The 26,902-nt window shown below is 31.8% G+C and overlaps 1 protein-coding gene across 11 annotated transcripts; it reads left to right on the top strand.

Annotated features, from left to right (window-relative positions):
* Positions 1 to 1,016: 1,016 nt before the first annotated feature.
* On the top strand, positions 1,017 to 26,608 carry LOC148612198 (BTB/POZ domain-containing protein 8-like). 11 transcript variants are annotated; one of them, XR_015924347.1, is made up of 15 exons: positions 1,017 to 1,137; positions 3,209 to 3,354; positions 4,446 to 4,532; positions 5,044 to 5,151; positions 6,045 to 6,737; positions 7,157 to 7,240; positions 10,631 to 10,805; positions 11,870 to 12,061; positions 12,808 to 12,990; positions 15,357 to 15,503; positions 16,106 to 16,235; positions 17,428 to 17,501; positions 18,937 to 18,964; positions 22,202 to 22,948; positions 23,700 to 23,758. XR_015924347.1 is itself a non-coding variant. In XM_088593434.1 (15 exons), the coding sequence occupies exons 2-14, from the start codon at positions 3,233 to 3,235 to the stop codon at positions 22,204 to 22,206; spliced, it is 2,028 nt and encodes a 675-aa protein (XP_088449560.1). In that variant the 5' UTR covers positions 1,017 to 1,137; positions 3,209 to 3,232; the 3' UTR covers positions 22,207 to 22,231; positions 23,700 to 23,749. The 11 variants fall into 11 exon arrangements, 9 of the variants coding, with proteins under 9 accessions (XP_088449560.1, XP_088449557.1, XP_088449558.1 ...); XM_088593434.1 differs by having other exon boundaries at positions 22,202 to 22,231; positions 23,700 to 23,749; XR_015924346.1 differs by lacking the exon at positions 22,202 to 22,948 and having other exon boundaries at positions 18,937 to 20,257.
* Positions 26,609 to 26,902: the final 294 nt, after the last annotated feature.

Below are 26,902 nucleotides of genomic sequence, written 5' to 3'. Positions count from 1 at the left end.
AAAAATCCTCCATTGGCCAAACCTCACTCGTGTGGCCAGATTTGGATTGCAGTAGGGTTGGCCATATAAGAGAGGGACTACTGTATACTGAATAAAAGCAAAAAAAAACATCCCCAATTTCTGATCAATTTAAATCATGTAATGAAATGGATATGGTGAATATGTCAAAGAGACAACAAACCCCACCAGGATGAAAAATATCAGATTGCACTACCTTGCTTAACCCAGTTCTAGAGAAAATAAACCTGTTGCTTGCATTAAAAATAATGACAGGGACGTCAGTAATACTTTGATTAAGAAGCAGGGAATGAAAAAAAAAGTAGCAGATAGACTGATGAAAATTTTGCAAGAGTTCACCCATTCTTGAAAACAGTAGCCATCTAATTTTGTCGATTGATGCCTTTTATTGACATCTCTGTCCTTATATGTACACATACATCTATATGCAAACAAGAATACATTGTAATTTCATGAACTGGTTTTGGAGAGGTATCTCATTTTAAATGCTTAAACATGAAAAAAATACTCAATGAATGAAGAATTTACTATAATACTGTGGAAGATTGGAAACATTTTCATTTTGTCAACAATATGATAACCAGTAACCTATAAACTCCTTTCTTGAGATGATGTTCATTAGTATCCATCTGCGTATAGGTCCATTCTACAGATCATTTCTGTATCAGCCAGTCATTTTGTATAGGTTAGAAAAGTGTTCCTTTATGGTAATCTTGTTAAAGGCAAAATAAATGATAGTCTACTATAGATAAAATTCCTTGTAGCAATAATTTTCTGAAATTTTCATACATTTATACACTACAATAATTGTGTTTGACTCACTTTATATGAGGAGCAGCTATATTCATATTTTCATTTTTTGTTTTTTTGTTGTTTTTTTTTTGTTTTTTTTTGTTTTTGTTTTTTTTGTTTCTAATACAATTATAGACCTGTAATTTTTATATACTTAAAAAAATCCCTCAATTCGTCTTTGCGGAAATTGAGTCTGTTCATACCCGAAATTGTTTAATAATAAATTTTCAAAATGGCTGTCTGGTTGAGAATTTGTCGCTGAGCAAAACTTTTCATCACTTTTTTTGCATTAAGATGTCACATACATGGTAGATAAGAAAGGAGAATGTAAGAATTTTGCTAGGAACATGATTTAATAAGATATTACCAGAGAAAAGCTCGCAATTTCTTCAAAACAGAGTCAAGATCTATGACATTTTTGGTTGTTAAAAGAATCTGACAGGGATGTCAGTAGTATTTTGATTAAGTTGCAGGGAATAAAAAAAGTAGCAGGTATACTGTTGAAAATTTTGCAAGAGTTCACCAATTCTTGAAAACAGAGTAGTCATCAAAAGATGAGATAGTGATTAGGTAAATTTGGTTTCTAGTTGGCACATATTAATGCATGTTCACAGTAACAAGACAAAACAAGCTCAATAGGGCTATTAAACTTTAAAGCGACAGATACTTGATAAAAACTGGTCAAGGAGAACCACTATAATTGATATATCTCAGCTGACACATAATCCACCAATTTACATATAATGCACTATTTTCTCAAAAAACATCTTCAGTTGAAAAAGGAGCATTCTTTTCAGGAAACTATGCTGAAGTGTAATGACATTCCTGTCATTTCAGGTTCTAGATTTTAACACATCATGCTACATTTAAATGAAAATTGCATTTGTATGTTCACCTATTGTTATTTTATCCATTACATTGAACACGAGTTTCACTCAACAGGTAAGAGCCAGGTATCATTCAATTGGATAGGAACATACTGACCCTATTTAAATACTTGGTCATCATTATTGAAGGTCAATGGAACAGTTGAAACAAAGAAGAAATATTGTAAAAGTGCAAGCTCAAGAAATGCAGCATGCTTCAACAAAAAGAAAATACATTTTGGGCTTAGTAAGGGTCATATATTGGGTTTTGTTTTGAAAAGTGATGCACCATTTTAAAACAAAGATTTCATTTTGAAAAAAAAACAGTATATTATACATGTACATGTATGTCAATTGGTCTATCCTTGTATATGCTAATTGGTGGATTATATGTCAATTGAGATATAATATGTCAATTAGTGGTTTTCCCTGACCTGAAAAACACAACAACACAAAATATAACAATTAGATCTTCAATCTGTGTTGTTATTGACATGATACATGTGACTCTTTTGTACATTGAACTCTCTGTTGTATTTTATATTGTCTTGTAAATTCTTACTTGTATTTTGTTGGTGGTGCCAAATTAAAAGGTTAATTACAGGGGTAGAAATTAAGCTAAAATTTCAACAAGACAGCAGGACCAGTAGACTTAAATATCTACTGATCCTACAGAAAATCTACTAGTCCTGCAGAAATTGGATGTGAGAAAAGAAATGATGAAAATGATCACAAAAAAAACACAAGAGTTTGTTGATACCAGGCACTGTTATGTAGTATTCTACTCCTGTGGTGCATGCTCTTCAGTGAAGTTAAAAAAATGAATGTGCTTAAAAGTCCTTTCCTGTCTCTTTGAAGAAAAATTGTATGAATAAACATGTCAATATTCCTATCCCAGCAAAACTCAATACATTAAAGCCTTTGGAAATGAGTTGCATTTGTTTAATAAGATGAATATCTGTCTTATCCCTCCAATTAAGCATGTAACTGCAACATATATACATTTTTTTTAGTGGGGTTGGCAGGTAGTTAATTAGATCCTTAATATACATTTTACCATTTTGGGACTTCTATACAATTTAGCTCCTTTTGGGAGCATATTTACATACACTGCAGAGGTACATATATTTGTAAGTGAATGTATACATTTACTTTCATTCAGAATCAAAGAGCAATAGTCTAGAAGGCAGCGACAATTTAAACAAGTTGCATTGGTTTGTTTGGACATTCTGTCTTTTATAGTGCTTAATTACATCTGTACATGTACATTTGGTAGTTCTTTCAGGGATTTAGTGTCACTTTTTGATTGCAGATAAAGCGAAATCAGAAAATGACCTTGACTAAGAATTGCCATTCAGTTGATAATTATTTATAAACCTGTAGGGTGATAATTATCACTAACTGACATGCTTGAAACAGGAATCGCAATAAAACAATGTACACACCAGCATGAAAGCAGCTTGTGTATTTATGAACACAGGACTGAAAAGAAAGAAAAAGGTTACTTTAATAAAATCAATTTTATAATCTAGCCAGGTAATAGCTGTCAACTGAAGATGGCTCGTCCTAAAGAAAAACTTGCACCAGCAAAGACAAAGTCATTGATTGACCGCTGTAGTCATGAGAAAGGGAACCTAAAGCAAGGTGTCATTAAACAGCTCCAGAAAGATTTAGAAGGGTAAACTATTTAATATTTAACTGGTACCAGTATGTTGTTAGAAAGGGAATTTTAGGAGTTAATATGAGTAAGGCAGTGGCCTTAAGTGCGAGAAGGTCCAAAGTCTGAAGCATGAAGTATTAGGTTCCCTTTTCAACAAATTAAACTTCATGCCATTTATAATCTTGCCAAGTTTGTTTATATTTATTTTTTAAATTTATAACATTGGTATTTGTAACATTATTGTAAGAACAGTTTCAGGTTCCATGTGGATTGCAGGGTTTTATGAAGATCCTTTCAATCAGAAGATTTTTTGAAAAATGTTACAGAGTAATTCCGAAGAAAAAACATAGACATCTTTGAAAGATTTTGTCTAGCCTGCATTTTTACTGCTGTAAATTTATTGATTTTTGTGGTATACTGATTTTCACTTCTTTTGCAGAGAATAGAAAAGTGCAAAAAATAGTACCAGCGAAGTTGATTTTTAACACTGTATTTCACCAATCATTTTTTTTTTAAGCCACGAAAATTGATTCCTGCAGATATGCACACTTGACAGAATAAGCGAATATTAATACGTGTAAAATATTTTTGAAGCTTCAATGAAACAGAATGTAGTGTTTTGCTTGGACAAAAGCTTTTCGAGTGTCAGTATGATGAATTTTTAGACAAATCACTATACATTCAAGACTGAGCTTTGCGTGCTTATTATCACTGTAATATGATATACGTGTACAATTAGTCTCACTCTGACACCTATATTCAGAGCTCTCTAGTACTTCTACTACTATGTATCATGATCAAAGTGAAACATTGTATGAAACCAATTCTGTAACGATCAATAAACTCATGGATTTTTACGGTGTATCCATCTGCACCAAGAAAACTGATTTGTTCAACATGTCATAGGTTTCCTATCCTCTCTTTTCTACTTTTGACGACTTTTTATTATCATTTTTGTTATTTTACGTTCTTTATCTGTTTTCCGTGTCTGGTCTTTGTCCCTGGATTTCATTCTTTTGATCTTGGTTCCCTTGATTACTCTTTCTCAATAAAATTGCCTACAAACTCAATATTTCACCAGTGTCAATGTCTTTTCTTTTTTTTTGTAGCTTATTAGACAGTGAAATTCATTTCGACTTGACTATAAGAGCTGAGGGTAGAGATATTAATATCCATAAGTTTATATTAAGATCAAGGTAAGTAACTTCAACTGCTTTTAACTTTGAATGTCTAAATATTTCTAATTTTGGTTAGAATGAAGTGTGGAATAGGCTTAAGGCAAACAAAGACTATTGTTTTCAGCCACTGGTAGGAAAAATAGGGTAGGTAGGGAAATTATTTTATTTTTCAAAAACATTTTACATTGATTGAATGGAGAAACAATCTAGACTCTAATGCTATGAGCCAAAATTGCCATGAAATGTTTATGCTAGGCACAAAAAACTAAGTTAGGTAGGGTAGCAGGAAACAGACATATTATTTTTTTTAATTTTTTTTTTTTGGCCTAATAAAATTATTACAGGTACTTGGTTTTCAGGCCCTCCCTTGTATCTTATTAAGATGTTTCATTAGTACACATTTTATTGTCATCAGAAACCTGTGGCTGATTCCAGTGATGGAGTAAGGTACACATTTATGTCAGCCATAACTTTCTGATGCTGGACTTTTTGGGACTTGTAGTACATATTTATTTTTCTTGTTATACAGGAGTCAAGCTATTTATGAAAGATTGACAGAGTTATCCACTGGCAATGATCCCAGTGTATTAATTATGCCTTCGTGGCTGTCTCAAAATACTGTCTTGTTTGTTATCAGGTATGTTTTCAAATGCAGGTATTTTAAAATCAGAAATTAGTGCATGAATTAATTATAGCAATTTATTCATTTTGAGTCAAAATTGCATTTTTTTTATTTTCATAATTTTGAGGAAAAATCCTGCATTAGTTATGTTAAAATTTCCTGAATACAAGTTTTAAATATTGCAATTTTAATGTCAGTCACATTTTTTGCAATAACATTGCAATAATTTCCTATTGATGTAAACCATGAAATTTTCGAGGCAGTTTAACTTTCGCTATTTTTCGTGCCGGCATCCGTAATACTTTCTTCGAAGAACATTACACTATAATATGATGAAATATTGTGAATTTAAAACTGCACGAAAGCATATTTATAGCAGAAACTGTGAAAAAAGATGCAGTGAAAATATCCTGGTTTACAGTAAAGTATAATGGATACTGGTTTATTTTTAAAAAATGCATTATCTGACTTAGTGTGAAAGTACTTTAATTCGTGGATACAAATTTTCGTGCATTAGGGAAGAAACACAAATTCATGGATTCTTGAATTAATGGTTTTGAGGTTTTCAGTATATACTTCAGTGGTAATTTCTTTTTCGTTAGGAACCAAATTTCTTGGTTTGGCCTACCCACTAAAACCAAGAAAATTGGTATCCGACGAACAATAATACTTTCACAATATCATCAGTACTACAATTTATCTAAGCATTGAGTAACCCTGCTATACAAGTGGGTTGAATATGATGATCCTCATTTTTTATGGTACAGTTTAGTCCATGAAACAAAGGAATGGCAATTTATTTCATTGAAACCTAATGTGTTGCTCAACAATCAAAATTTTGACACACCATGAAGGCTGTTCCCCCAAATAAATCAGCATTCAATATATTTATTTTTTTTATTACAAAGGAAGTTATATTTTGTGGAGACAGATCCGTTGGATGAAGCTGTGGACCAGCAAGATGAAGTTTTGATGGACTACCTGAAGTCATTGCTGGTGCAACATAATATATCCATAAAAGACTATATTGGAAAGAACTTGAAACAACATGATGGAGGTATGGACAATTCTAATGACAATGGATTGAGCCATCAAGTAGAAGATGAGGCGCTATTGGGTGTTAATGGGAAGTCAGGTCATGATAAAGACACATCTGGATCAAAGACTCATGGAAATGAAGTGTTTATGGTTGTGAATGATGATACTGTTGACTCACAAACTAAAGAGAATGATCTACACTATGGTGTATGGATTGAGGAAAATGTTTTAGAACCTCAAGGTAAAACAGATTCCGAACCTCAAAATAGTTTAGATTCTAAACCTCAAAATAGAACAGAATATGAACCTCTAACCACAATAGAGACTCAAAATGGCATTGAACACTCTGATGAAATCAATGAGAGTGAGGGTGTAGACTGCAAGGAAACAGATCTCAGCCAAGTGCAATGTTCATTTTCAGACATGATTAAACTATCATATGGACTTTCTGTTCCATATGAAGCATGCAACAGGGTTGGAGAGGACTTACTCAAAGGTTATCTCCAGGAAATTGATACAGACTGTGAAATTGTAGTATCAGATGTTCATTTCAAAGCTCACAAGTGAGATATCTTTAATATTGATTTAAGTTTTTGAAAAGTACTTTTGTAATTAATGCACCCAGTACCGGTAGATATTATATTATATTATGTGGTATACATGTACTGAAAATAATACAGAAAGTGATAAAATTATGATTTAACTGCTGAAGACTGACAAGATGTAAAAATCAATTAACTATTTTTTTATGCGGCAATCTTAATTTCAGACCATTCATAGTATACCAATCTTTTTTCATCTGTCTATCCACACACACATCATACAATCACTTGAAAGATGGATTTTAAGAACTTCAAAACAATTTGATAAAATGTTTGTATTAAAAAGTTTTATAGATATTGAATATAACACACCAAATTGGTGTGAATGTAAATAACATGTCTTATCACAGCTGTTTAAAATCATAACCTTTGATTTTTAGGTGTATATTATGTGCCAGATCAAGTTACTTTGCTGCAATGCTTGGAGGTTCCTGGAGAGAAACAGATATTGTTAACCTTGAAGGGTAAGTTTTATATGCCAGATCAAGTTACGTAGTTGCAAATAAGTAATGTCGCTCCTTGAATGTGAATTCCTAGTAGTTTTATTGGCCTAAAAAACATGCAATTGGTATTAATATTATGTCCATTTTTTGAGTCAAGTTCCTAAAGAGGATAAATGCATAAAAGTCCATATTGTCCATCAAGTTCCTGAATAATCCTATTCAGAAACTTGATGGACAATATGGACTTCAAGTTCCTGAATAGGATTGATGCATCCATTATGCCCCGAAGTGAATTGTGAACTTAAAAGGTAATGAAGAAAACTGGTAAAGTAAAGAAGAATTTGACTGGTTATGTAGTGATATATACAGTCAAATTATGTTAGCTCAAACTCCAAAGGACCATTGAAATATGTTCAAGTTATCAGGAGTTCGAGAAATTGAAGTTAGTATATTTCCAGAATTTTTTTGTTGCCAGTCCGAGTTAGACTTTATTGTTAGAAATTGCTTACTTCCTACAAAGTTTTGTTAGTTCGTGGATCTTTTTTATTGGCTTTCACGTTATCAGGAGTTCGAAAAATTGAAGTTAGTATATTTCCAGAATTTTTTCGTTGCCAGTCCAAGTTCGACTTTATTGTTAGAAATTGCTTACTTCCTACGAAGTTTTGTTAGTTCGTGGATCTTTTTTATGATCTTTCGGAAGATTATGTTGATTTTTGGGCATTTAAAATGCTGTGTTTGCCTTTAAAAACGTTCAGAGTTCAAGTTCCTTGGTCAATAATTTGTTTGTGGACAACTCGTGAATTTCATGTGAAGGCTCAATTCACACGAATTTCACGTGAACTCTGACACAAAAGTTTTTGCTCAGTTAAGATGAAAACCATGTGAAATTTGTGTGAAAATCATGTGAAATAATTTTGTCTGTGTATGGAATAGGCATTGACTAAATTAGCGAGTACCGTGAGCTTTACCATGTATGTACCATCTGTGTGAGACTGGTAAAAATTATATAGGACATTACAAAGAGGGGGGGTCGACCTGGGTGAAAATGAAAATCTTCCTTGTTATATAATGGGAGAGTTTTTTTTTTCAATAAATGAGTAACTTGAAAAAAAAATGTTTTTCCAAAAATCCCAACCCCATACCCCCTTTTCCCCTGGCTTTCAAAATGGTCGATAACTTTATAGCACTTAACAATACTTTACATTTTTAAACTTAAGGGCATCTCTAGCAACATCCTTTTCAGTTTTGGCCGGTCAGATCAATCTGTACAGATACAGGAAGTATTACAGTTCTCCACAGATGGTGGGCAGGGATTGACACCTGTTTTTTTTTCTTTGCAGTAGTCCAAGGACTAGTAAATACACAATTTTTAGTAGTCCCTGAACATATTTAGTAGTCCCATAAAAATCAAGAAGACATAAATAAGTCAACACGGCAGAGTGAGACTGTGTGTGTGTCAAACAGAGAATACTGTCAATTAGTTATAGTCTTGTTATTGTATGTACTAGTATTTTTGTATTAAAATTGCTATATAAACCAACTCTTTGTTGGTGTTTGCTATTCCAAGTGTGAAGGACCTAGAAAGATACATGTTTGTTGACTAGAATAATTATTCAATTTCCAAAACATGTTTGTTGACTAGAATATTTATTCAATTTCCAAAACATTAAACCCTTAAAAGCACGAAATTTTTTCATAAAAGTTATGTTATACCGCGTTGCTGTCAACATCATACTGATCATAACTAACAACCAAACCGACCAATCTAGATTCCTAAAACAGTCACACAAAAATCAATAATGTAAACATTCTATTTTTTAACCGTAGGTGAAAGAAACACGTTCATGAAGTTCATTTCTGTCTGACGGCTACAATAATATGATTCACATGACAATGAGACGCAATTAAAAGTCATTCTCAACACTGAATATTTATTAGTCCCGCGGACTATTTCTACCCAAAATTTCAGTAGTCCCCAGCCAGTTTTAGTTGCCTCAGGCGATCGGACTAGCAGAAATGTCGATGCCTGGTGAGAATATTTTACACATATCATGTGACGTTAACAAAATTCAGACGCAACTGACAGCTGAAATTCCAAACAAGAAAATAATTGCCTCTCCTATCTTAGAAAAGCTATGCTTGATGTGGATAATATAATCTGAGTTATATTTTCTTCCAAGGCCGGTTAGGTTCTTGACTACAGCAACAATGGAACAGCACAGATGCACATAGTGACATACGTACATCCACATGTTTCATGAACTTTGCAGTGCTTGCTATTACCTGCAATTAACTAAAATGACACTGATTAATGATAGGGTTTCAGTTTTTCATGCCTTTTTTTCCCAAGCTGATAAAATGGGTGAGGAGTTCAAGTTAATGAGGGTTATTCTCTTAAGATGTATTACTGAACAGACCGAAGTGTTCGAGAAATCGAAGTTCGAGATATCCAAGGTTATTTATATTGATTATTTAGGAGAAAATTTTGGTACTTTGAATTATGTTCAAGAAATCCCAGATGTTCGAGTTATCCGAGTTCAAGCGAGCGACTGAAGTTTGACTGTATAAATTTTTTTAATGCCATTCAACTATATTGACTAATTTCATTACTTTCCCAGCCACTCTTACTGGTGTTTTTTTCATAATATGCCTGTTTTGAATATTTAGATTGTTATAATAGAAAGTTGACAAAAATTTTCACCCTATCATTTTTCTCTTTATTTGCATGATTTTTAGCTTAACCTTTCATGTATGTGAAATACAATATTTACTGACAAATCATATTATTTTCCTTATAACACTGAAGATCATTTATTGATTGGGTCCCAGCACCACAAAACTTAAAAAAATATTTTAGTTTGAGAAAATTCTTGACTATTTGTGATGTCACCAGACTTTGATTGGGGTTACCATGAGAGGTCAAGAATGTTCTCAGACTCAAATATTTATCATTTTGTGACACTGGGCCTGGATTGCAGAATAAGTTGGAGAGGATGCAAAATGTATTCATGTTAGTCCCTGACATTACTCAAATGTTAAGTTATTTGATCTGGGGACAGACATCCAATGAAGAACAATACTGAAGATATAATTTTGCAAAAATTGAGTAACACTAAACAGCTAAAAAAGAAAAAAGACAAAAGTTTTTGTTATACTTACAGAATAATGGCATTTTTTAAGTCAAGACTTGAAATATCACAGTTAGCTCATAAGGACAAGATGTCGAGACGTTCAAAACTGACATTATTCTGTTTATCAGCAATTTTATAGTCAATCTGATATAAAATTGTCATTGGCAAGTACCGTTAAATTTCAGTATCCTGATATACATAATATCTTGCAGTAAGACCAGTGGAAAAACAAAAAAAAAGGTATATCATGTATAATTGAATAATTTTCTGCACATTTCAGGGTGACACCAAATGTAATAGAACAGATGCTTCTATATCTATATGGTGGAGTGGTAGATATAATATCCTGTACTGTAGATGAACTCATCATGTCAGCAGATATGTATGGTCTTCAAGGGATCAACGAAGTTGTCATAAGCTTCCTGAAGAGAGAATATTGTCACATGTTCCACAAGGTACCATCATTGTAGATAGCCTAAAGTGTCATATATGATAGTTATATTGCTCAATTTTATGGTAATTATATGGATATCACATGATACTTAACAAACATATGTAGAAAATGGCTTCCTTATATTTATATCGATAACAGGTGATTACAATTACCCTGTCTCTGCTCACATATGATCATCATTTGTTTGTAAAATAAATATGTGCTCATGAAATAATCATATGTTAACTCAAAAATATGATAATCATATCATGCCTGATTTTTATGATAATCATACATGTATGTTGTGTACTTCCAATGATTTTCATATGATGCACATTTTTGCTGGTCAGGATGTACTTTGAAGTTACATTTTTTGTGTATAAACATTTATTAGGTGATCTTTAAAATCATGGATTTCATGATGTTATTTTGTAATTACTACCAATATTTACTTTTGTTTTGATTAAACCACAATAAAAAAATCATGACCAAGAAATAATTCATACTGTGTTTGGGTGTGTATAATACACATTTATTTATTGTATGCAGTGTGTGTTTTATGGTCAAAACGTGTGAAAAGAGTTTTTCTGGAAATAAATTATAGTAGAATTTTGTAAAACAAAAGGTGGGTATTTTGCACTTGATCAGTCTGTTTATTTATCTTGATGTGGCATTTCTACAAATACTGAAATACGTCATTTCTTGGCTAATTCTTATATATTGATGTGTACAATTTAATACACATCCTCCTGCTCTGAAAATGATTTCTATGTAAAAAACGTGCACATTATACACACCAAAATATGGTAGACCTAGGTAAGGGACATAACTCTTGAAATCAGTGATATGTTTGTATCATATTCAATTTCACCAAAGCCTCTCAAGCTTTTGTTTGAAGCAGAATACAATCAATCTGAGTTAATTAGATGCTTACATAATATTGATGTGAAATGCTCAGTGCAAACGTTCCAATGATTTTTGAGAGTTGTGTCCCTTACCCTAAACCAAAGTTTGTTGTTTTGATTAGTTTTGTCTATAGCTAAGAATGTAATTTTTGTGATGTGTTATTTTTTACTTTTTATTCAGCTTTGCTCAGGTTGTGAAGAACGTCTTCCAGAAGCCTTATCTATTGCTATAACATTTCATATAGACCCTCTTAGAGATAAATGTGTAGACTGGGTCAATAGGAACATGTTGAAGATGTGGAGATCTAAACACCTGGCTAAACAACCTCAGGATGTACTGGATTACTGCTACCGTAGAACTGTTGAAGATATGGTGAGAAACTGTCAAATATGACTAATATACATAACCTTCCTGGAAATTAGTAAAAATCTGGCCTTTTTCCAATCCAATTAAAAATAGACCTATCAGTTGTTCCATTCAGTCACTGCAGGATCTAACAACACTCCATTCTACTTCCTGTGTAGATGATTTTTCAGAATCCTCTTGGTTTTCCCTTTAAGTAATGCTTTCCAAATCATGAAAGATGAAATCTGATTTTCTGATCAGAAAGGTCATCAGAATGGAAAATGGAATGGAGATTTGTTAGATCCCACATGCAGTGACAGAATGGAACAATTGATGGGTGTTGTTTTAATTAGATAGGCTTGTTTCACACACCAGATGAGACATAAAAATGGCTATCATTCCTTAAAAAACTGTTCATTGAAGTTCAAGCTTGGCTGAAGTCAATATTGGGCCAAGGTTTTGCAACAAGCAGTATTAGATCCGAAACTATGGTCACTATGGGAAAAGGAGCAGGTCCCTAATGTGCAAAAAAAAATTAGGTTTTGTTTTACCTTAAATTTTAGTCAATGATTTGTAAAAATTAGTAGTTATTGTATTGGTCATTAAACTTCAATATGAGAGAAATCTGGTATTTTACTAAACTGAAAAACCTTGTTTGAGGTCTCTGTGTGCAAAATTCTGTCTACAGCAAGGGGGGCTGCTTGAACCCTCCCCTACCTCCAGCCATTGCAGAAATAATTAATATACACATTTGCATATGAATTGTTTGACAGAATAGAGAGACAGCAATTGATTTGTTGATGAAATGTGAAAACCTGAACAGCAATATACCAAGGATCAGCTGGAGTGAACCATTATTGTGTAATATTACCAAAGTACAAGATGCTGTTATAGAGTTTATCAGCTGTAACTTCATTAGTATCATCAATAGTGCTTCATTTGATAGTCTTGATAAGGTTGGTTGAACTTCGTCTCATACAATGCTACCTGTTGGTATTTAACTTTTTTCATGAAAACATCCTCAGAAACCCAGGAATGTCTCTTGCCTAGGACTTCATCGTGATGAAATAGTAAACTATGGAGACACCCCTTGGTTTCTGTGGATGCATAGATGCAAAATTTGCCTGTATAGGTTAAGTCCAAATAAGATTTGTCACATCACGTGACCTTGTGAATTTACAAGAATGGGTCCCTACCTACCATTTAAAAGCATAGGATTTGGTTGCTCAAAGATTGAACAACAAAATGTTATGCACAAATGCAATGAAATTAATACTTACAAGCTCTATTTGTGGCTGTTTTGTTTGTTTTTTTGTTTTTTTATTTTTTTTATTTTTATTTTTATTTTTATTATTATTTTTTTTTTTTTTGTGACAAAAAATAGATGATTGATAAGAACTATTACAGTGCATTCAGTGATGATGTTGAAGGGATACAGTTGCTCTATCCCTGATTAAGAAGGTAGACCTAGGATAAGGGACACAACTCTTATAAATAATTGGAATGCTTGTATTCAGCATTTTACATCAATCTCATGTAAGCATCAAAATAATTTAAATTGATTTCATTCTGTTTCAAATAAAAGCTTGATAGACTCTGGTGAAATTGAATATGATACAAACATATCACTGATTATAAGAGTTATGTCCCTTACCCTAGGTCTACCTCCTTAAATGACAATTACCTGATGTATATAGCAATTTGATGATGTTGATTTCTCATAGTTGACTCAAAATATTCCTGGTAAAGATAGTATCCAAATGATCACACAGGTGTTCTGTGGTGATAAAGTAAGGCAGATTTCTACCTAGAGAGCTATTTAAATTACTCAGTAGCATACATGTACCTAAATTTGTATTGAAATCAGTATCACGCTATTTCAAATTGCTATAACTTCTATGAAATCTCCGATGTAAGATGGCTGTACCAGACCCCTTTTTGGGCTTTTGATCCTTTAGGATCACAATACCTTATGTCCCTGGTTCATGCCTGGAACTTCCCTGCTGTTTCTGAACACTACATGAAAATATATTCCAAATTACAGGTACATGAAGACAGGACCCTATATACCCTCTAGATGTGCTCCCCCATTTTTCTATTTGACAGAATTTTCACTTATTTTTTTGTTTTTGTCCCTCTTTCTGTACAACATGGGTCACTACAAATGCAAAAGATACCATCAAACTGTAATTATATCATTCAATACATCTTCTATAACCTGTTAATATGTTCTGGCAATTATTCAGCTTAATAATATTCTATTATTTCTGCAAATAAATTAAGATGTACTCTTCAAAAGAACTTAAGATTTGATGGACTCCTTTTTGGCCTTGAAGTATGTTTAGTAATAAATTTTTTTTTAGGGAATTTAGCTCTGGCAGTAATGTGGTGTTAAAAAGCATTAAATGTGCTAAGCATGTTCCATTTAACACAATTATCAGTCAAAATCTCCATCTTATCATTAATATTTGTAATTAATTAACAGGAAGTGAAGAGCAGTGATTTAAACCAAGTAAAATTGGCGGGAAAATTAAAATTGATAAATAGTGTCTTACTTTGAAAATCTTATATTGATCAAGGAAATTATTTTTTAACTTAAGATAGCTTCCATTTGAGTAGATATTTACAGTGTAGGATAATACTTTGTCGTAATAGTTTTGAAAGTGATTGCAAAATAAATTAATTTGAGATAAATACTGTAATCTGATTGGTTAAAATAATTTTGTTATATCTCAATGGATAAAAAAATATTGACATGCCCTTATTCAGTTAAATTCAGAGCTACTTTTCTCATGTTTAAAGATAAAAATATGTTTTAAAATTAATTAATAAGAATTGGCGATGAGAAAAATTTTGTCTATTAAAAAATAACAAATTTTCCATGTGCATATTTTGTTCATTGCACTTCACACAATAAACAATATGCACATGGAAAATTTATGTTATTTTTCAAGAGACAAAATTTTAATCATCGCCAATTCTTAAATTAACTTTTGGATAGTTTTAAAAAATTGGGAAAAAGGTGAAATGGAACAAAATTTGTAAATGTGTAAACTGTTCAACTATCAATTACAGTTTGTACTTCAGAATTCAACAGTATTAATTGACATTCAGTTTATAATAATATTAGGATTAACATTTCTAAATAATATGGGAAATGCAAATATATGATTATTGTTTTATTTTACATCATGTAATCTTTGAAATTTTGTTCATGCTACAATGTCCACAAGAATTAAAAATTTCCAGTGCTAGCAGCATTTTGATTCATGGCATGTCTTCAATTGAGAACAGCCATTTATGGGATAAATTTTTTTTGTAGGGACTAGGTTACAAGATCAGTTTACTTCAAGAGATATTCGAACAGGTTATCAAATCATTACCCATAAATAAGGCTTGTGAAGTTTACCGTAGTTTGTCTCTAAAACAAAGTGTAATTACAGCCTTAGAAATCAACCAACCTAGTGAGGTATGTACTGTGGTTAATCACATTGTTAATTTTTCATAGTGGCGGTTAAGAACTTTCCTTTTTGGTGTATGTTGTACTCCATGCTGATAACTAGTATTGAAAAAGCATATGTTTTCCATATCTTTGTTGTTTATTAACATGCTTCATGTACATAAACAATACTTACTGCAAAGCAGTTTATGTTGCAGCGTTAACCTACCTGAAGTGGTTTATATACTGGTACTATAATCTAACCAACAATTGACAACAATCCTTATATTTAAATTCAGAAATAAAATTGCAATGTATTGTTTTTAGATTTATTTATTTTTTTGAAGTGGACCAACTGTCAATCAATTATGCCATATGTTATTTACCTGCAAGCTTTAAGTGTACTGGGATACCCCATTGAAGTAGTTCCATAGTTAGGGGGCATGGCTAAAGTACCAAGTTATACGGAATGGACAATGTTGCTCGAAAACCCTGAACTATTCAGAATTTCACAAAAAATTGAAATATCATGATTTATTATTATTCATTTTTGTTGCATATTGTTTAAAGGTTGAAATTTTATTCTTTACTATTAACTTTGTTTACTTGATGTTTGTGATTTTTTTTTGTAGGATTTTGTCAATTTTATTAATTTTCTGGTGGAGAAATGTGAAAGTTTCTTGAAGAAACATGTTCATCAAGTTATAAAAACAGAGGGATGGTCAAACCTATCTAAAGATACTCAGTCTAGATTATTAGAAGGTACAACACTTATAATGGAGTAATACCATAAATATAATGTATATACAATGCTCATATGGAGTAATATTGTTAATACATGTATATGCACATCAAAAATAAAACACAAAAGTGGGGCGATAGCAAAAGTTAAAAAAAATATTTCTGAAATCTAATTTTATAACTTTTTTTAGTACTGGACTTTGCTATGAGTATTTTCTGCAGCCAAAAAAGTGCCAATTTGTTCACAGTTGTGTATATACATGTAACAAAAAATAAATTGCATATTGATTGAACTCATGTAGATTTAATAATTATAAAGATTGATACTTTTTAAGTCTTTAATTTCTTTATTCGTAGATATAGATAATATTTATCTTTTTTTATGGTTATGACCTTTTCCTTTTAGAAATTAAGGGTCAAAAAGGGGTAAAAAAAAATTTAATTCATATATAATATAAATACATATGTATATAATATAATATAATATAAATAATATATTAATAATAATATAATATAATATAAATACATATATATATAATAATATAATAAATGCACTATCTATGTTTGCCCATTTAAGCACACCTGACTATAGGCCATGTGAGATATTGCCATCACTTGACATTGCTGTAAATGTTCATATTTTTTCAAACATCTTTTCTTTATAACTTCTTGATAGAATTCAGTGTAACATTGTTTGATTTTTTTTTTTATTAGGGTATCCTGCACAAATTTGTTACTTAGATTTTTGATCCATCAAAAAATTGGCAATCATTACTCCATTACTAAAATTAAACATAAGTTTGTTTTTTTTTTAAAAATGTATTCTAAACTGTAAAGAAATGTTTTGACTGAGTATTAATGTTCAGCATGATCAGATTTTTCCACAGCCAAATTTTTGTGGAAATCTGTAAACTGATATTAGAGAAATTACCCTTTTTGATGTTTTTTTGCTAATTTTGCACAAAGTTTATGCTTCAAATTTTGATCTGTAGACAAGCATGGCTATTGTTTCTAAAAACTGGACTGAATTCAACAAAAGTTGATGTTGTTGCTCCTTAAGATTGCCTACTCAAAATGGCTGTTGGGATTTTTTTATCGATGAAAAATATACTCCTTTTACTAAAAATAAAATGTATCTTATCAAGCCTGGTGAGCAATTTAAGCTCTTTAGAGCCTCTAGTTTTACATAATTATACTTAAATGTATCTTTTAGGTGGTAGTTTTGTCTTACTTAATAGTGGTCCTTCAGAATCTAAGAAGGGATCAAAGCCTCTACCTACAGCCAAGGTAAGATAGTCACACTGAAGATGTTTTATATGCAGTTTTCATGTTTTCACCACAAAATAATATAAACACATATATATATGTACGCAGTGGCAGATCTAGAGATATTAAAAAGGGGGTAGTAACAGACAATTTTTTTCTAATTTTTGCCTAATTTTGCACAAAATTAACAAAATTTAGGATTTATAGTGGAGGAGTCTGACCCCAGTACTCTTTTGCTTTGGATCCGACTCTGTATACATATATCTTGGTACTTTTTAGCTCACCTGGCCAAAGGCCATGTGAGCTATTGCCATCACTTGGTGTCCGTCATCGTCGTCATTAATAATTGTACAAAAATCTTCTTCTCTGAAACTACCTGACTGATTATAACCAAACTTGGTATAAATGTTCCTTGGGGTATCCTGCATAGACCATATGTGGGGATTTTTGATTCTTCGAAAAACATGGCCGCCATTACTATAAATAGAATTTAGGGGTAAGACAGTAGATTTTTTAATATATCGCCACAACCATTAGGTTTAGCTAAATTCTGACGGGGTAAAAGTGTTCAGCATGATGAGAGCTATCTCTGGTCAAATCCGTTAAGCTATGTTGGAGTTATTGCCCTTTTCAAACGATTTTTGCTATTATTTCTTTAAAAAATCTTCTCCTCTGACACTACTTGATCAATTGAAATGTATGAATGTTCCTTGTGATATCCTGCATAGAACTGATATGGAGATTTCTGATCCATCAAAAAACATGGCCCCCATTACTAAAAATAGAACATAAGGGTCAGACAGTAGTTTTTCGCATATATCTCAAAACCGATAGGTTTAGCCAAACTCTTTCAATTGCTGAAATGATCCTTATTATAAGGCCTTCAAAAGTCTTCTGGGATCAAAGATGTCAGGCGATTCCTTGTGAGAGTTATTGCCCTTGAAAGATGAAATTTTTTTTTTTAGTTTTCGGCCAATATCTTGAAATTTATGATAGATAGAAAGAAACTTTCATTTGCTGAAATGATCCTTATGATAAGTCCTACCAAAGTCTTCTTGAGTCAAAATTGTTGGACATCTCCTTGTTAAATTTATTACCCTTGAAAGACAAACTTTAACCAGGTGAGTAATTCAGGCTCCTGGGAACCTCTTGTTTATAAATACATCTCATTAACAAAGTTACTGGGTGTGTTAATTGTCAATTTCTGCAACTATTTTACTTACATCAGTTTCAACATTGTTACTTTTTATATTCAAAAAGATTTGTAGGTATGAATGTGTTGGCATTTTGGGTTTTGACCAATTTTATGTTGAATAATACAAAATAAACAATTGCAGAATTTTAATGTCAGTTATGGCATCATTTCATCATTTTTTTTTGTAACAAGCTTTGTTTGATGTAAATTTTACAGGTATTTCATAAATCTTGGATAGTTTGTTTAATTTTATAATTTCAGTATGTGGCTACACGTCAAAAATCTTTAGGTCTGTATGGACACCTGTTCTTGTAAATTTCACTGGTAACTGTTTGCCTTGTAAAATTCTGTTTAAATAGGTGGTTTGGAATGAATGTTTTGACACAAATTAGTATATGAGGTAGCATTTACCTACTTTAAGACTCACCTTCTTGGGCTTTTTCTGTTGCATAAAGTGAGCATAGAATATTTTTCATTTCATCATTAGAAAAATTCTACTGACCCCTCCTCATACTTACTTCATTAAAGAAATTTTTTTATACAATCACAAGAAAGTGCATTTCTTATAGTGGTATTAATGCTGTTGTTAGCCACAGTGATATTGCTGCTGCAATTTTAATTGTCGGTAGACAATTTTTTTTTCCAGACAATAAGTTATTAATAATTATAAATGTATTATATTTATGAAATTATACCACAAGGTACCAAAAAAGGGGTTAGAAGCAAAAACTTTACTGATGTCTTAACAGTAACTTGAGATGGAAAGGAAGGCTGGGGTTCATATTTTGGGTTGTTACTTGGATCTTTTTGGAATGAGGGGTCAAAAAGGCTCACTAAACCAAGCATTTTCTTGATGTCTAGACTTATGAAAGATTAAATGGGTCTATTTCAAATTGTACCACACCACCAAAGAAAGGTTGAGATTAATTTTTTTGAGTTGTGACTTGAAGTATTTAAGAATCAGGGGTCGAAAAGGGGCATTTTATTGATGTTAAACAATAAATTGTGTAAAAGTTCGCCGATTTTTTAGAAAATTTTCCACATAGTGCCATACAATAAAAAGTAGACTGGGATTGATTTTTGGAATATTTGATGTGTACTGTTTAGGAATAAGGGGCCAAAAAGGGGCACATTATTTCTGGTCGAAGCCTTTTTCTATGTCAAACATTTAATCTCAATATGAATTCAGAGGCTGTATCAATAAAGCTTAAATGGTGTGTCCTTACTTGTTGGATTTTGAACCACATGTTATAATCTATATAAATAGTGTGTGTAATTAAGACATGTATTATTACTTTGTCAATGACATAGGGAAAAACACTAATTTAATCTGTGTTTGTCAGTATGAGCCAAATGAGGTCATATCTGTTTACTAGAATCAAATTACATAATGTTACAGATAAGCTAATCATAAAAGATGTTATTTCACAGCAGTTAAACACACATGTTGCTCTTTTTTTAGAATAGGTTTTGCTCAATATGATATCATATGAAACTATTTATCTAATCATTTCTATGATATCATATCAATTGTTTATCTGATTATTTCTGTCTTTTGAGGTAAAGTGAGATACATGTACTGGTAAGCATATTCTAAAATTCTAAATAACTATTGTTTCAAGAGTAAACTCCGTGACAGATTCAGTGGAGGTTCCAAGGGTTGAAACCCTCTTTTTTTAGTTCACCTGGACCAAAAGGTTCTAGTGAGATTATGCATCCTCTGTCTGTTAACTTTTCACATTTTACTACATGAAAATCCCTTTACTAATTTCAAATAAACCTTGCAGGAATGATATATGGAAGAGCCTCTATAAAAACTTGGAATTTTGGTTCCATTTGATCGAACAAGATGGCCACTGGAAGCCATAAGTTTCTGATTGTTCCATTTTCAAATATCAACTCCTCTAAAACCGTAGATGCTAATGTTTTGAAACTTGATACTGTTGATGACCTTAATGCCCACTTTTTGTGGTGATCATCAACAGGTGGCTGGTTACACAAAGTTATCATTGAAACCCATAGGGGGAACATATATTTCTGCTTTTATTAAGCCAATGGTAACCAAACTTGGCAGAAATAATAAAAGGGATAAATTTTTACATGTTATGAAACTTTGATGCCACTTGAATAAACGAGATAGCCACCAGGGACTATCTAAGCTCCTGATTGGCCAATTTCCAAAGATCTATGCTTCTGAAACCATAGTTGTCAATGTTTTGAAACTTGAAAGGGTTGATGACTTAATGTCCTCTACAAATGATTCTTTTTTATGTAGATCAGGTGGCTCAGTGGGTGGCAAAAATGATGTTAGTAAGGGAACATCTTTGAATGATAAACTTTTGTTTAAATGATATTACCATGTGAACTCTCCAGGTAAGTGATTCAGGTTCTTGAGAGCATCTTACTTTAGAAAATTCTATTTATTTCATGCTTTGGGAAACTGAGCATATAATAGCTGGAAACCTCTGAAACCCCATTTTTAAAATCTCTAAATCATATCAATACAAATGTATTTACTTATAGCTTTTTTGTGCAGGAAAGTATTATGTTGCCAAAATTAAAATATTATGATGCCTTTGTTGTATCATTCTCAGGATAATATAGACTGTGATGTTTTTTAAATACATTTACTTATGGAAGATGAGGTCACACTCTGAGTAAGATGGGTTCATTTGCATCAATCTGCCTTAGGTCATTTTGTTGGTATTGATTTGGGGTCATTCAGTAATGGTCCCAACATTGTTTTGGAATTAGGGGCAAAATAATGTGTTTCATAGAATTTTACTATATAACCCCAATAAAAGTCAATGGATGTCTCTGATATTGTTTCACAATATTCTATACCACAAAAGGACAGACTTTGATCAATTTTTTGGTTAAGATTTGAATCATTTAAGAATGAGGGACTGAAAAGGGGCTTATAACAAACATTTTCCTATGTCCACACACTAAATTGACTATTAGCAAATGCAACTACTTGAAATTGTACCACAAGGTGCTATACCACCAAAGTAAGGCTAGGATTATTTTAGGGAATTATGACTTTCACCAATAAGGAATAATTAAGAGGCAAGGAACAAGCATTTCCCTGATGTCCAGACAATAACTTAACCATGAGTAAATGTATCTCTTTTTAATTTTACTACAAGGTACCATGCCACAAAAGGAAGGCTGGGGTTGATTTGGGCGTTGTTACTTGAGCAAATTAAGAACTATGGGCATTAAAGGGGACAAAAACAAGCATTTTTTTCTGATTTCTGAATGGTAACTTAAGTAAAAAGGAAAAGATATCTTTGAAATTATACCACAAAGTGCCATACCCCAGAAGGATGGTTTGGATTGATTTTGAAACCATCTAGGAATTAGGGACTAAGAGGGGACTGTTTTGATTCTGGTTAAAACATGCTTCAACTGTTGAGGGTTGGGCCTCTGTGGTTGTATCAAGCTGTGCCATGCAAAGCATTTAATTCTGTATGAAACATTCTTGTCTGTTGTTATAATCTGTTCTTGATTTCTTTCTTACCAGGATAAACTTGGAAAAAGGCTGTAATAACATGTAAATTTTGTTTATTTTGAAGGGGTTGTTTAAAATGCTTTGGTTGGGAACATGCATGTTGATAACAGAGACTTGTATGATCTAGCTTAATATCTTGTATTATGTACGAAAACCAACATTTTACTGTTTATTGAATAAAAAAAAAATATTGACGATTAATTTTATCAGCACAAATTATACAAGAACTCATCAGACCACTGTATAACCCCTTTTGTAAAATAGCAATTCTTTTGAATTGTTATAAATTTATATTTTGAAACATGGAAAACTAAGTATGTGAATGCATTTTATATTATTGTATAACAGTGAAATATGTCCTTAACATACCCCTTTTTGACAGGGGGTTTTGTTCTGTGCAGTGAAACCTGTCTAAACCAAGCCTCTTTTCATTCAGTTTAGGCAGGTGTTCAGTTTACCCAGGTTGAAAATGTATTAAGGCTTACGAAGATGTCTTTTGTACACAGGTTCATATTGCATTGAGGCTTTTAGAAGATATCTGTTGTACACAGGTTCAAATTGTATTGAGGCTTTAGAAGATGTCTTTTGTACACAGGTTCAAATTGTATTGAGGCTTTAGAAGATGTCTTTTGTACACAGGTTCAAATTGTATTGAGGCTTTTTGAAGATGTCTGTTGCACATAGGTTCAAACTGTATTGAGGCTTTAGAAGATGGCTGGTATATACAGGTTTCCAGTTTGTCCAGTGTTTGGTTGATAGGTATAACTGCATTAAAATTACTATTAAAATAAAATTTGGTCATCTTTTGTAAATCTCTTCATCAGCTAAATGCTGAGAATGTAAAAAAGATTGTACAAAGAAAAAATTATCCTGTTGTAATAAAGAGCATTAGTGATATCCCATTGTTAATAAAACTTTTAAACATGAATTATGCCAATATGCCAAGACCAGAAATTATTTTGTGAAGCAGTCCGTTTTTAAGTATATATAATGGTTTTGGACTTCTTAATTCTGTCTGTGCTTGAGGCCACATAATGTGCATCTGCTTTCAGTTACCCCTCTGTGTACTCAATAAATTGCTTTTTAACCTGTCTTTAAAAAGATTTTTTTTTATATTGTAATCAGTATGGCATTAAAAAATGTATTTATCTTGCATGGCACTAAATTGTTTGGGTAAAATTTCACAAGAATTATGTCCTAATGTTTCAACTTAAAAAAGGAAGGCTAACTATTCAATTGCTTGATGTAATCCAAAATTCTTATTTTGTCATACAAATATTTCTATAAAATGTCTTACTTTATTTTAATTGTTATTTAATATGAACATTTAATTTACCTAAAACTAATCCAGACCACTCTCCCATCTTTTTTTTCATTTTTGAATTATGTCATTTGGTTGTTTTTCATAATACTTAGTCGATGTAAGTTGAAATACAAAATTTTATTTAGTCTTACTAAACTAAGAATCAATTCAGCTTTGTTTAAAAAGAAATATTCTTCTATGTTACAGGAGAGGTTGGACACAAGAAAAAAGTACCCACAATCAAACCCAAACAGAAGACAAAACAAGACTTTAAAAAGACCTAAAACACAACAGGAACAAGTTTCACAGGAAAATGAAGTTAAAAATCAAAAAGTCATAACCAATCCAGTTGCTGGTGGAAATATGATTTCGGCAAACACCTCTGATAATCAGGCAACTTTAAATCTAGAAGCATCTTCTAGGGAGCAGGATCCATCTGGATCTACTGTAGTTTCGGAAGAAGATGGACAAACAACTGTGGCTGCTGAAAAAGATGGAATTTTGACTACATCTGCAGGTGATGTAGCCAGTCCTATATTAACTGTTAAGAATGGTGAACAACAAGTCACAGTTGATACTTTGAGAGATGAAACAGAAGCTGAACATCAGAATGTTGTTCTTGCAGATTTACCAGAGCCATTAGATTTTGTTGTGCAATTAATTCCTGTATTGCAATTTACATTTCACACTCCAGAATAGTCATTGTTGTATTATTTTCCCAAACATCAAACTTTAAAGTAATGGAATCATATACCGTTAGCTTAAATATATGCTATTTTAAGGTTAAACAACTTAAGGAGGTAGACCTGGGGTAAGGGGCTTACAAATAATTGGAACGTTTGTATTCAGCATTTTACATCAATCTCATGTAAGCATCAAAGTAACTTGGATTGATTTCATTCTGTTTCAAATGAAAGCTTGAAAGGCTTTTGTGAAATTGAATTTGATACAAATATATCACTGATTTCAAGAGTTATGTCCCTTACCCTAGGTCTACCTCCTTAAGTTTAGCTGAAAAATAATTCAACCTCAAGACTATTTGGTCTTGGTGCACAGAGATTTGCAAAAATTAAAACTAACGAAAAATAAGATGACTTGTTATATAATAGATATCAAATATCTTTCCAGTAACTAAAGTAGAAAATGAATTTTGTACCGAACAATGGATATGTACATTGTAGTATTACAATTTTTCATATTATTTTCTTTTCTGATGCACCTGGTCTATGGTCCCAGTTTTTAGTTGAGTCCAGATTGCTCATTTTCTTCCGTTTCTTTGTACCTGTTACTATTTTATGTGTCTATTTTCCCCATCTAGTCTTAGTCCTTGGAATACTGGTATATTCTTTTGATTACTGCTCAAATCTTGGTTCCCTTGATTACTTCATTATTTTTTTTAAATGAAATTATAAATTATGTGAGAGCATTTTTTTTTTGGTTTATGGGAAAAATTAATGGCAATCATGATTAAATAAGAGTTTCGTCTCAAAACTAGCTCCAACATATGCAGACCTAGAGACAAGGTTCAGGTCTTTGACCTTCCCTATCGTTAAAAATTTTGTTAATTTTATGCATTATTTGAATATGAATTTACCAATAATAGCCAGGAACCTTAATTCCTTTTTTAAGTTAAAAAAAAATTGGAATGCAGAGGTATGTGGGATCACCAGATCAAACTTCTTCAACTTGTTTTGTTAGAGTTCAAAAATTGTTCACTCCTGGTAGTTGGTATGATTTAAAATGTATTCATGACGAAATGTTAGATATTGATATGTATTTAATACTGTGAATGTACTTTAATTCGTGGATACCAATTTTCGTGGATCAGGGAAGTAACAAAAGTTTGTAGTTCTTGAATGTGTGGTTCTGAAGTTTTTCTGTATACGCACCAATGGGAATCTCTTGGTCAACCCACGAAAACCAAGAAAATTGGTACTCCACGAACAATAGTACCTTACAGTAAACAGCACTGAAAATATTAAGTAGCAGTCTTTATAAAAATCAGACAAGATGTGATGTATGTATGCGGAAAAAAACACCAAATTAACTTTTATTTCTCATTAAGAAACAGTTACAGACCACAGAATTAGTCTTAGTTTTTCATTCAGTTGTTGCTTTTTTGAGATACAAATTATATAGATCGTGTACCAATGGCACGTTGCAGGATTTTTTTGGGGGGGATTTTGTTGCTTTAGTGGGATATAGATGTATAGGTTTTCTGTAAAATACATATCTGAATTAAAATAATTTCCTATAAATGTAGCATATGTAGACTAAAACGCATCATTTGTTAGATGGATTTTTGTACACAATACGTGTAAATCACCTTTAGGTGGTTTCTGAATTTTATTTGGACTGATACTAAATACAACACCTTTTCACACCATTATTTTACAATAATAATGAATTTATTGTCTAGTTATATTGTACCAAATCTGCACCTTTTCATAGAAAGAAATTGAATGAAAATTCTCATACGACATCTTAAAATGTCAAACAATGACCTGTCTTAAAGTTCCTGTACATCAATTTAAATGTATTTTGAACCTTGGTATACCAAACATCTGTATTTACCAAACATATTTCAAATTTCAAAATGAGTTTGGTTTAGACAAGTTTCATTGTATTTTTCTTTCATAAAAACAAATGCTACTGTATATAAGATTATTTTTCAGGTTGCTACATTTCTTAGTGATTATTGAACAAATTATCAAATCTGAACTAAAATTGTATGCCGAAAAATGGAACTTTGCAATTAAATGTGTTATTTATAGGTTGAAAACTTAATCAAATGTCAGTATTTCTAAAACGTTTTTCACTTGCTGTAATAGTTATGTTATATTAGTTAGTAATATGTTATAGTGCCAATTTTTGTGGAATTGTTCAATGTTTTGTTGAATATTTTTGGTGCATATTTTCCACTAATTTCTTTTATTTTTAATGTCATGTGTTTTGTTTGTTTGTTTGTTTGTTTTTTTGGGGGGCGGGGGGGTTTGTGATATGTATATTAAAGAAGTTGTTGTCTGTGATAAATTTGTTAATTTATACATTTTTGTTTCATATGTAACAAGGTTTTGTTTTACAGTTACTTTAATAATAAACCATTTAAATATTTATTTGTCTAGTATTTATCATGTGCATCTTTCATGCTTCCTAGTTGTGGAATCAGAATTTCTGAAAGAGGGTGGTCTGCTGAATAGGCCAAGAGTTGGGGGAAGTGTGTGTGTGGGCGGGGGGGGCTCACCAGTGATTTTCTATGTATCAATCATGGATCCATCTATGCTTCAACTGCTATGAGATAGAACATTGTCAGTCTGTAAGAACATACAAAACTTGCAAAAATAGTAAAAAACGCAAAATTTATCTTCAATGATTTCAACAGTTTTTATTTTATTCCAATCCAAAACAAA

This window comes from Perna viridis, chromosome 7, assembly GCF_037379345.1.
Source record: "Perna viridis isolate PV_CMFRI_1.1 ecotype Kerala chromosome 7, ASM3737934v1, whole genome shotgun sequence".
Classification (NCBI taxonomy): Eukaryota; Metazoa; Mollusca; class Bivalvia; order Mytilida; family Mytilidae; genus Perna; species Perna viridis.
The sequence above is the reverse complement of the archived record's forward strand: the minus strand, read 5'-3'. Positions and strand labels throughout refer to the sequence as shown.

Excerpts from the sequence above, each read along its gene's own strand:
- LOC148612198 (XM_088593428.1), top strand. The coding sequence starts at position 3,233 with ATGGCTCGTCCTAAAGAAAAACTTGCACCAGCAAAGACAAAGTCATTG. Across the intron at positions 4,533-5,043 it reads AAGTTTATATTAAGATCAAG|GAGTCAAGCTATTTATGAAA; the intron begins GTAAGTAACTTC and ends CTTGTTATACAG. Across the intron at positions 5,152-6,044 it reads ACTGTCTTGTTTGTTATCAG|GAAGTTATATTTTGTGGAGA; the intron begins GTATGTTTTCAA and ends TTTATTACAAAG.